General features: G+C 39.8%; 1 protein-coding gene across 2 annotated transcripts in view; it reads left to right on the top strand.

The window, feature by feature from the left end:
• SRGAP1 (SLIT-ROBO Rho GTPase activating protein 1) overlaps window positions 1-12334 on the top strand; it is a gene marked incomplete at its 3' end in the record, with an annotated part of 269007 nt that overhangs the window by 157696 nt on the left and 98977 nt on the right. For both annotated transcript variants that reach the window (XM_080811741.1, XM_080811742.1), the window contains exon 4: window positions 7752-7814. In XM_080811741.1, coding sequence (XP_080667867.1) covers window positions 7752-7814 — 63 coding nt within the window. The remainder of the gene's footprint in view (window positions 1-7751; window positions 7815-12334) is intronic.

Consider the following 12334-nt stretch of genomic DNA (forward strand, 5'->3'; position numbering starts at 1 on the left):
TAGGGATTGTGAAAAATGAACATATTATAAAATCACAGAGAAGGGGGCGGGGTGCCTGGGTGACTCAGTCATTAAGTGTCTGCCTTTGGCTCAGGTCATGATCTCAAGGCCCTGAAATCAAGCCCGTGTTGGGCTCCCTGCTCTGCGGGGAGTCTGCTTCTCCCTCTCCTTCTGTCCCTCCCCCCTGCTTATTTTCTCTCATGCTCTCCCTCTCTCTCTCTCCTCCTTTTCCTCTCTCTAAAATAAATAAATAAAATCTTTTTTAAAAAAATCACAGAGAGGGGAAGATGTTTCTTTCTTTGGGAGGCAAGGTGAAATTACGAGAAGGTTTTCCGAGTAGCAGACAGGACTGTAGCAGGGAAGAAAAGAAAGGAGAGTCCTGGCAGAGGGGGCCAGCCTGAGGAATATACAGAGATGTGAAATCTGGACAGGTGAGGTGACATTTTATGACCAGGCTGAAGGATATCGTTTGAGATTTGTGGAAGTGAAGTAGGCTAGGTAGGCAGGGGAGGTTACGAGTGATTTAAGAATTTTGAACTCTATCCTGAAAAATTAGAGCAAGCCTTTGGAGGGCTTACGCAGAGAAAGGTCATAATTAGATTTTTTTTTTTTTAAATTCTAATGGCATGCAGAAGAATTGATCAGCCAGAATAGATAGGATTGGTGACTCCTCCTTTAGGGAGAAGTGAATCTTGGATGAACCCCAGATTCTGACTTGAGTGACACTGTTGTTCTGAAAGCAATACAAATTCATTAGAACCCTTTTAGAAAATGATCTTCTGATATGTATCAGGGGTCTTAGAAATGTCAGTACTTCTCATCTCCTAATCTCATGTCTGGGAATTGATCTTAGGGATACAACACAAAATGCAAGATATGCCCTCAGGCCAGCATTTATGATAATAGTTAAGAGTGCTTAAGGCAGATTGGTAAAAGTGAATGAATAAGTAAATAAATGATTGAATGATTAATGGAAAATAATAATGGAAAAACCAGTAACCATAATAGAAGAATGGTTAATATACATTCACTGAATAGTTAATATGAATCCAATAATGATGGTTCTGAAAATTATGTAAGTACATGGAGAAATGTATTGTTACTGGGGAAAAAAGCAGAGTAGAAAAAGATACTTCATTATGATAGAATGATTACAGTGCAGACCCACGTTTAGATGAAAAGCTTGAGGGGAAAACACCAAACTATAATGGTGATGGTTGTGTCCCTCTGTTCTCTATTTTTCCAGAGTTCTTCATTGTATTTAATTCATTTTTATAATGTGAAGAGGTAAATACCTTGGGACTCTTCATTTTAAACTTATGTCTGAGGTGTCCGAAACATCAAAGCGACAATAAATAATAAATAATTAAAAATAAGCTTGGTATTCAACTTTCAGTGTACACACTGGAGACAGTAAATGGCAACTGAATTGAAGCTCTAACCATTTTCCTTCCCTTTGGATCAGAATCTCAGAGTTTTATTGTAATGTATTAGAAGTTTTACCATCGCTGGAACTTAACATAGGCTTATATTAATGGGAGAAGAAACCTAAATCTTCCCATTTCCAACTCCACACCCAAGCAGTTGAAGGGACTCTGCTGCCCTTTGCAAAAGTAATTTTTTTTTCAAATATTTTATTTATTTATTTGACAGACAAAGATCACAAATAGGCAGAGAGGCAGGCAGAGAGGGAGGAGGAAGCAGGCTCCCTGCGAAGCAGAGCCCGATGAGGGGCTCAATCCCAGGACCCTGGGACCATGACCTGAGCTGAAGGCAGAGGCTTTAACCCACTGAGCCACCCAGGCACCCCTGCAAAAGTAATTTTAATCTGCCAATCTCCAATAACATAGAAAACACCTGATTTCAAACATGCATCATTTCATAGTTATTTTCTCTTGTAAGGGGACACACTGCTTTCCTTAATACCGAGGTATCATTTTTCTTACTTAGCAGTTCTTATACAAGGATCAAGGGTCTGCTTCACTGTTTTCAGTTTTTTAGAAAAAGATTTTATTTATTTATTCATTTGACAGAAAGAGAGATCACAAGTAGGCAGAGAGGCAGGCAGAGAGAGAGATGGGGAAGCAGGCTCCCTGCTATGCAGAGAGCCCCACGTTGGGCTCTGAGCCACCCAGGTGCCCCTGTTTTCAAATTTTTAATGAAATAGAATTCAGAGGGATATTTAACCTACTGAATTTTGATGGGCTTCAGTAATCCAGATATTTTCTAATTGGAGGGTTTCCATTTATTAGTCTAATATTGCCATGTACTAAATGTGTGCCCCAGCAGGCATGTTTTGGTTTAAGATACTTTCTTTTGGGGTCCACAGTAGCATTTTGAAGACAGGATTGTTTTCCACTGTTAGTGTAGGAATTTGGAGACATGTTTATTTTTTTTTTGTTAAGATTTTATTTATTTGTTTAACAGAGAGCTGCACGTGAGCAAAGTAGGCAGAGAGGCAGGCAGGGGGAGAGGGAGAAGCAGGCTCCCCGCTGAGCAGGGAGCCCAATGTGGGGCTTGATCCCAGGACCCTGGGATTATGACCTGAGCTGAAGCCAGCCGCTTGACAACGGAGCCACCCAGGCGTCCCTGGAGACATGTTTAAAGTTGAGGTGGGACTAACATGAGGTGATCCCTTCACCGTTTCCATGCTCTCAGCACAGACACCATGGCCCAGCACTCAGACGGGGACTTGATGTTATGTCCAGCCGGTTGTGTATTTGTGAAGATGTGCCGTGAATTCATGTTTCAGGCATTAGTCACATGAATGAGTGCTGCAGAGTGCAGTGCGGTTCTATAACAACTTTGCACACTGAAGAAGTTGTGGTGGGAAGAGAGTAGTTAATCTTGAAGTTACTTCCTAGATGATGGAGGATTTGGACTGTGAATTAAAGCAAATGGGCAGCAACTTTGCTGGTGTGTCATGAGGTTAGGCAGGAGTTTACCAACCTGAAAGGAACTCCCCACCAACTTTTCAGAACATCTGAAATTCCCATGGATCCTTAAGTCCTCTTTCTTGATTTGTATATATCTTTTCATGTTGGCTTGAGGAAATTTCCATTTCCTGGTATATGTTCGATTAATTCATCGAGTACCACTAGTGACCCCCGTGAAAATGGAACAGAGAAAGGTAAGTTTTGTGTACATACGTGGCAAAGGACTGTGGATGGAAATAAAGCCTGAGGGCTAGAACACAGTACTTGGCCCTTCTAAATTGGGTGTCACCTGGAGGGACCTAATGGCCAGGGCAATGGGCAGGGACAGCAAAATCAAATCAACCAGTATCTGCCAACCACTTTGTGCCTGAAAGTCAATGCAGCAAGTGTCCTTACAGATCAAGAGAAAGAAAAATATGACATGGCCTTTTTGCTCGAGGAAGTTGTCATTACAAATAGTGTCTGGGAAAGAAATAATTATAATACTTATGGGATGTTTACTCTGTGTCAGGTATTAATCTAAAAGCCATGCATGCTCTCATCAACCTGTGAGATAGGTACAATGACTATATTCAGTTTACAGATCTGGAAACTGAGGCCCATGGTAATCCAAAATCTTTGAAACCTAAGACCCAGGCATTGGGACTCCAGAGTCCTTGCTTTTAAGCGTTATGAATACTGCCTCTCAGGCAAATTTTTTTATATTTCAGGGCCTCTGGGAAAAGGTGAAAGGAAAATGTAAGAGTATGCTTGGTAGAGCGCAGTTTGTGATCCCAGCCAGATTTCTTCTACCCCATTACCTGAAATCTTATAAAATGTGAAATGTACAAAGAATCTTCTTGCTTGTTCTAAGATATTTGACCTAGGACAGCCTGGCCGAACTCTTATCACCCCAAACCCAAGTCTTCAATCTGATTTTAAATATTCTTGTTCAGGGCTAATCGGACCTAAGGGATTTTTTGTTGTTGTTATTGTCCTAAGTCTTTGCCAAGAAATACTTTATTTTTGGACTTTCTACCTGAAATGTGAACAGCTGAGCAGAGTCAGTTAGTGGCCTTTGATCCCATTAGAGAGTTCTGAATTGGTGACCCAGATCCTTGCATGAAATTTGATATTAAAATAACACCAAACTGAAGACATAGGAGATTACAATGTAATGTATACGGTCAGAGTAACCAAGACTCGAGGAAAATAAAATGAGTTTCAGTTGGCTTCATTTGCTCACTTGTGACTTTCCTTTCACTCTTGAGTGATTCTTCACCTGCCTCTTCACATATCAGGGACACAGCAAAACACAAAGTCTCTAACTTCAATTTAAGGATGTTAGAAGCTAGCTAAACATCAGTACTCTTTATCGCGTCAAGAAGACCCTGTGACAAGTGCTGCTAATGAATTTGAATTCCTCTAAGTTCAGGTACTACTCTGTTGTCATCTTTTCACACTGTTTTATCTTCCAGGAGTTTATGCTTCATCTCATTTGGCCTTCTTTGAGGGAGGCCTAACCCAGTGATTGTCCTGAGTTTGCAGATGGACTGTGTTTCATCTAGATCCTAATATGTTCATTTTTTAAAGATTTATTTATTTGAGGGGCACCTGGGTGGCTCAGTGGGTTAAAGCCTCTGCCTTCGGCTCAGGTCATGATCCCAGGGTCCTGGGATCGAGCCCCGCATTGGGCTTTCTGCTCTGCAGGGAACCTGTTTCCCCCTCTCTCTCTGCCTGCTTCTCTGCCAAATTAAAAAAAAAAAAAAAAAAAAAGATTTATTTATTTGAGAGAGAGAGGAAGGATGAGTAGAAGGGGCGGAGGGAGAGAGAATCCGAAGCAGACTCCACGCTGAGCACAGAGCCCTACATGGGGCTCTATCCCATGACCCCGAGACCATTACCTGAGCCGAAAGCAAGAGTCAGACACCCAACTTTCTGTGCCACCCAGGCGCCCCTCCCCTTACATTTTCTTAAGAGTGGCCTGTGGGAGGGGCACCTGGGTGGCTCAGTGGGTTAAGCCTCTGCCTTCGGCTCAGGTCATGATCTCAGGGTCCTGGGATCGAGCCCCGCATCGGGCTCTCTGCTCAGCAGGGAGCCTGCTTCCTCCTCTCTACCTGCCTCTCTGCCTACTTGTGATCTCTCTCTGTGTCAAATAAAAAAAAATCTTTAAAAAAATAAATAAATAAATAAATAAAAAGAGTGGCCTGTGGGGCTTTCCTTTCTCCTCTCTCACCAGCGGCCAGCCTTCAGGAGATGTAGTAACTACTTGAGCTATTACACAGACACAGTATTTCTGCTGGTGTGTGGGTTTATTTAGCAAGCATTTATTGGAAGCTTTCCATGTGCACCCACTAGCCAGGGAGGGAATCCTGCCTTACATACCATATCGTTGGTGCCTCACCTGCCTTCCCCTAGTCCTGGCCTGGTTCCCAAGTACTGTGCAGGACACCAGAGTCCCAGAGCTGACTGAGATATGGCCCTTACCCCCCATGCAGACATCCAGTGGGAGACATATAAATGATCCAGTGGATGTTGTTCTTGATTCAAATTGTAGCTGAAGCCCACACTACATTTTTTCCATTTTCTGTAGCTGACTACATCAGGAACTCAAAACAGGAAGAAAATAAAAATTAATTTGGATATATTATTTCTTTTAAAATAGCTTATAGATTTGCTGGAAAAAATTTTCCAATACTCAAACATCAAACTCACAGAATTAGCCTAGGGAAGACTGTTTTGAATGCTGGTTATTTACCAACTGAGCAGAAGCATAGAACTCTTTTTCATCTTAATGAAAATAATAAATGCAGATGAGCACCAGGTGTTGTATGGAAGTGACAAATCACTAGACTGTACACCTGAAACTGGTATTACACTGTATGCTAACTGACCGGGATTCAAATGAAAACTTTAAAAAAAAGAAGTTAATAAATACAGAAGCAAAAGCATATGGATGATAAGTGGCCTCACTGTCTCACTGTTTTGAAAGTGCTTTCTTAAAACTAAAATTATAGTCAATCAAATAGTTATTTTGGAAAGGGAGAATTAATTTCTGTTTTGGTTTCTAACCTAGCTTTTTGGGAATCACAAGATTTCTTTGTGACAATACTAAGACGGGATGCTGAAATTCATCTTTTTTTTTTTTTTTAAAGAAGTTTCCACACCCAGTGTGGAGTCCAGTGTGGGGCTTGAACTCATAATGAGATCAAGACCTGAGCTGAAGTCAAGGGTCAGACACTCAACCGACTGAGCCACGCAGGTGCCCTTATTTCTGATTCTTTAATGAATAATGCAACTAAGTAAAATTGTGTTCTGAGAACCTACTTACTTTTTCTTCTTGTTAAAGTCTGATTCGGGTGGTGGGAAAGCCATTCGTACTCTACTTATTTGCCTCCTATCCAGCCTCTGGTGACATTTGTGCATACGTCTAGTATCTAGAAAGGACCATTTAGCTAGAATCAAAAAGATAAATAGCTGTTAGCAAGGATGTGGAGGAAAGAAGACCCTTGTGCACTGTTGCTGGAAATGTTAATTGGTGCAGCCACTGCGGAAACCAAAATATTAAAAATAGAGGGACACCTGACTGGCTCAGCTGTTGAAGCATGCAACTCTTGATCTCAGGGTCATGTGTTCAAGTCCACATGGGATGTAGAGATTACTTAAAAATAAAATCTTTTGGGGCATCTGGGTGGCTCAGTGGGTTAAAGCCTCTGCCTTTGGCTCAGGTCATGATCCCAGGATCCTGGGATCGAGCCCCACATCGGGCTCTCTGCTCCGCAGGGAGCCTGCTTCTCCATCTCTCTCTGCCTGCCTCTCTGCCTACTTGTGATCTCTCTCTGTAAAATAAATAAATAAAATCTTTTAAAAAATTAAAAATACAGGTATCATATGATCCAGTAATTCCACTATAGGTTATTTACCCAAAGAAAATGAAAACACCCATTTGAAAAGACATATGTACCCTGTGTTTATTGTCTACAATATCTACAGTAGCCAAAATATGGAAGCAACCCAGTGCCCATTGATAGATGAATGGATAAAGATGTTGGGGGCTGGTGTATATCTATACTGGAATATTACTGAGCCGTAAAAAAAGAGTCAGATCTTGCCATTTGCAACAACATGGATAGACCGAGAGAGTATTATGCTAAATGAAATAAGTGAGACAAAGAAAGATAAACATCACATGATTTCATTTACATCTGGAATCTAAAAAGCAAAAACAAAAAGCAGAAACAGACCCATAAATACAGAGAACAAACTGATGGTTGTCCCATGGGAGGGAGGAAGGGGCTTGGGCAAAATGGCTGAAGGGGAGTGGGAGATACAGGCTTCCAGTTATAGAATGAATAAGTTATGGAGATTAAAGATACAGCATAGGGAATATAGTCAGTGATACTGTAATAGCATTGTGTGGTGACAGATGGTAGCTGTGCTTGTGGTGAACATAGCATGACATACAGAGATGTTGAATCACTATGTTGTACACCTGAAACTAATGTAACATTGTGTGTTAACTATACTGTAATTAGAAAGAAAGAGGGCAGGGGGGCCTGCCTCACGGGCTCAGTCAGTAGAGCATGTGACTCTTGATCTCAGGGTCCTGAGTTCAAGCCCCATGTTGGGCACAGAGCTTACTGTGCCCAAAAAAAGATTAGAAAAAAAGAAGGCAGCTTGGTTAAAGATGTTTATTATATTAGAGATATGCTGGCCTTCCATTGTATTATATACATTCTTCTATTTTCAGTCACTGGACTTTTTAAGACATAATTTAGAAACAAGTTTCGATTACTCCTACTTTTTAAAATATTCTTAATTTCTTCTTTATTATAGAGCAAAGAGATTGCATTCCAACTTCATGAGGATTTGATGAAGGTCCTTAATGAACTCTATACGGTAAGCACATAATCTTTTTTCTTTTGCAAGAATCTTTGGTTTAGAATTTTGGTTTGCAGAAACATTGCTCTTATTAGAATTTATTCTAAACTAGGATGTTGATGGATGCTTCTCTGGTTGAAATGTGGAACCAAGTGGTTAGATGCACACTACTACATTTTGCCATATCCTCTCAATTTGGGGAGACTGTATTCAAGTAAATATGTATGTGCAATTAGCACACTTTTAAGAAACTAGAGTATAATTGCCCCAGTAAGACATGTTTTTAACTGGTTGAATTATAGGTGATATGTACATATATTTAACTCCAGAGCATTTTGTCTTAAATTGTTACCATTCTTAAATTAGCCATTCTGGAATTTGAGTAACTTAGAGTTTCTTTTATTCTGTTACTTTAATTAATTTTTTTCCCATTTTAGTTAAATTGTTAATGACCTAATATATTAAAATTACATTTGGGGAGGTATATATTTTTCTCCTTGGCAATAATCTGCTTTTTTAAATTTAAATTTTATTCAGGTTACTGCATATAATCATAAGAAATTAAATAAATTAAAGCTATTTTATTTAAAAAAAACAGTGAGGTTGCAGGTTGGAATTAGTCATATGTCCATGTAAATTTTTTTACACTTAATGATCATATTATTAAACACAAATTCCTTCTGGAGGAATTTGATGAGTTTTTATTTTAAAAGAGAGAACAACATAATGAGAAATGAATAATATTAATTTGTATAGCTATAGATATTTGCATTTTTATTGTACAAGATTATTTGAATTCTTATTTATAGGCAAATTAAACCTGAAACACTATTAACATACATTTTTTGATTTACAAATCCCATTTGTTCTTAAAATCCATGTGTGTAAAATGCAATTTTGTAAATTGTTTTTAATGCTCCATTGATACTTGCTAATAAAAAGACACTGTAGTTTTAAGCTTTTTATTTATAAAATGAATGATATTCTTATAAAATTCACTCATACATGTGTGATAAATTTGTATTTTTAAAAAAATGTATTTATTTTAAAGAGAACACATGGGAGTGGGGGAGGGGCAAAGGGAGAGAAAGTCGTAAGCAAATGCCTCACTGAGTGCAGAGCCCCACATGGCGCTAAATCTCACGACCCTGAGATATGACCTGAGCCTGGAAGCAACCCAGTGTCAGTTGCTTAACCAACTGCCACCCAGGTGCCCTGCTAATGAAATTGAGTTTTTGATGATAAAGGCCATTTATTAGTTCATAGTTTTTGTGTGATTTGTTCATTTCTGATGTCCTAAGTTGGCAACCATTTCTGGATTTAGAATTTAAAAGTTAAGTGAACATTATGCCTCTGAGGCATCCAAAGAAGAAATTCTATATCTTCTTCCACTGAACTATTCTAAGATGAGAGCTTTGGGACATTTTCCTTGTGGATCCTTTTGCTTGGACATCGTTTTGCCTAGAAATATAAATCAATCTCCAATATTTTAAAAAATAGATCTTTCTCCCTCTGACCTCTCCCCTCTCATGCTCTCTCTCTCTCTCTCTCTCTCAAATAAATAAATAAAATCTTTAAAAAAAACAAAAAAACAAAAAATGGGTGCCTGGGTGGCTCAGCTGGTTAAGCAACTGCCTTTGGCTCAGGTCATGATCCTGGAGTCCAGGATTGAGTCCCACATTGGGCTCTCTAATCGGCAGGGAGTCTACCTCTCCCTCTGACCTCTCTCCTCTCATGCTCTCTCTCTCTCTCTCAAAGAAATAAATAAAATCTTAAAAAAAAATAGGTCTGCTGATTGTCATGACATCATAGACAAGAGCATATTGATTATGGTCTGAAGCTAGTAGTACTAGTCAAAGCAACAATGGCAGAGTAAACTTGATTATTGAGTATGAGGAAAATCAGTAAAATGCTGTGTGAAGATTTTGTCTCAGAGAGGGATGTGCGCAGTGAAATTTTTCCTCTATTCAGCCTATCAAACGGACTTAGACATTTATCAGAGACATTTATCAGACTCTTTGTAGATGTATCAAATAAGCTGACATCTCAAAACTCTCATCATTTTTTCTCAGCCTGAAAGACTAAAGGAGCTAGGTTCTAGAAAAGGCCACTAGAGTTTGAATGACCCTGTCAGAGTCATTTAACCTCTCAGAATCAGTTAAGAAACTAAGGGAGCCTGGGTGGCTCAGTGGGTTAAAGTCTCTGCCTTCGGCTCAGGTTATGATCCCAGGGTCCTGGGATCAAGCCCCACATCGGGCTCTCTGCTCAGCGGGGAGCCTGCTTCCTCCTCTCTCTCTCTCCCTGCCTCTCTGCCTACTTGTGATCTCTCTCTCTCTGTCAAATAAATAAATAAAATCTTAAAAAAAAAAGAAAGAAAGAAACTAAGGGATAGTAGAGGTGAGCAATGACGTTCTGATTAGGTAGTCTGTAGACCCTTTAAACTCTTGGAAAAAAAATTTATCTTGAGGCATCTGGATGGCTCAGTGAGCTGAGCATCTGACTCTTGATATTGGCCAACCTCTTGAGCTTGGGGTCTTGAGTTCAAGCCCCACATTGGACTGCACACTGGCTATGGAGCCTACATTTGGAAAAAGAAAGATCTTAACCAGAGAGCATGTTCATCCAAGGTCAGAGGTCATGTTTCTTTGGGAAAGACCTTCATTATACACACACACACATGCATACACAGTTCACTATAAAAGATGATGGTGTTTGGTCTCTCTTGCCCTTTAAATTCAGATATACAAATTCTGTCTTGTCGAAATGAGATCTATTCATTATACATATTCAGCTTACATTTGGGAAGAAAAGATGAGAAGTATTTGAACAGGGGACCAGGAGTTGGGGGAATGCTGTTGAGGTTTCTTGTGCAAACATTGACGGATCATGGGCAGATGACCATCTGAGTTACATCATGCATAGAAGTTTGTACAACAAATGATATAGTAATGATTGCTAAAGCAGCAGGTACAAAATATGTAGCCTTAAGCAACTGAGGATGCTATTGAATTCCCTTCCTTTTTTTTTTTTTTTTTAAATCTCTTGATACTCCTTCGGAGTCAAAAACATCTGAAATTACATTAGCTTCCTTACACCAGTATAGCTGATGAGCACTGAGTGCTTTTTTAAAAATACAGTCAACCTTAGTGGTGAGCAGCAGCCTTATGTGTGGCTTTCCTTACCCAAAGATATTTCTCCCAGAGGCCTCTTGGTTATTCCAAACATTCTATCAGAAGGTTAAAATACAAACACCCAGAAGGAGCCAAAAGAAATGCCTTATGATCATTTATACCTTAGAGTGAACCGTGTTTTATCAGATCCTTTGAGTAGCGGTTGTGTGCGTCAGACATAAAGGCCAGACTTCTGAGCAGAGGAGAGAGGATGGTGGCATCAGAGTGCCATCCAGAAGGAGAGGAAAGGCTTTGAGGACGTTCATACCCTTCTCTATATTTTTTCTTCAACCTTGCCTTTATTTGCAGAAACAGGGCCTCAGGATGATCGTGTCTCACCTTGAAGACACATAGGGTGGAAGAGCGAATTCTCTTATTCAGCCCTTGTATTTTGTATTCAGGCCCTCACCAGATTGGGTGAGGCTCACCCACATTGTTATGAAGACTAATTTATTTATTCAACAAACATTTTTTATTTTTATTTTATTTTTAAGATTTGTTTATTTATTTGACAGAAAGAGAGCGAGCGCATGCGGACAAGCAGGCAGAAAGAATAGCAGCTAGAGGGAGAGGGAGAAGCAGTCTCTGTGCCGAGCAGGGAGCCCAATGTGGGGCTCAATCCCAGGACCCTGAGATCATGACCTGAGCTGAAGGCAGACACTTAACGACTGAGCCACCCAGGCGCCCCCCCCCCAACATTTTTAAAATGCCTATTAGAGTACCAGGCACTTTGGGATGTACTGGGGATGCAGGTATGAGTGAAAACAGGCCACATACTTCTTCTCAAGGCATTTCTATTCTAGTGGGCAGAAAAAGACAGTAAACAAATATATGTATAGTATGGCAGGTATAAGTACTAAAAGGATAAATAAAGCTGAATTAATATAGGCATTCAGAACAGTGCCTGGCCCACAGTAAATGCTTAATAAATGTTAGCTGTTAGTGTCACCCTGGTCATGTCATCCTCTTCGTCATTCATTGAGGGGGGGATGGTAACAGCTCTTTGTCTGTGGATATCAGGGACGGTATCAGCAGTAATTACACATGACTCTTATATCTGTATATACACACATACGTATACTTTTTCCTTATAACGGATATATATTACTTCTGTAAATAAGGAAAAAAGAAGATAACTTTCCCTAAAAAAAACAAATCAGAGCTGCCGTTGGGTTAGTAGGGAGGTGGAAAAGCAAAAACAAAACAAGGATGACACGAAAAGTCAGGGGGCTTTCAAAACAAATTTTGCCTTCATCAGTCTGGTAAACAGTGATTTAAATTGCTAAGACACTCCCCTAATACCAAAATCTCAATAGGTTATGCTGCATTTTAGCAGAAAAACAATGATCTGTCCTAAATTAATATGTC

Source organism: Martes martes (genome assembly GCF_963455335.1).
Source record: "Martes martes genome assembly, chromosome: 8".
In the NCBI taxonomy this organism is placed as follows: Eukaryota; Metazoa; Chordata; class Mammalia; order Carnivora; family Mustelidae; genus Martes; species Martes martes.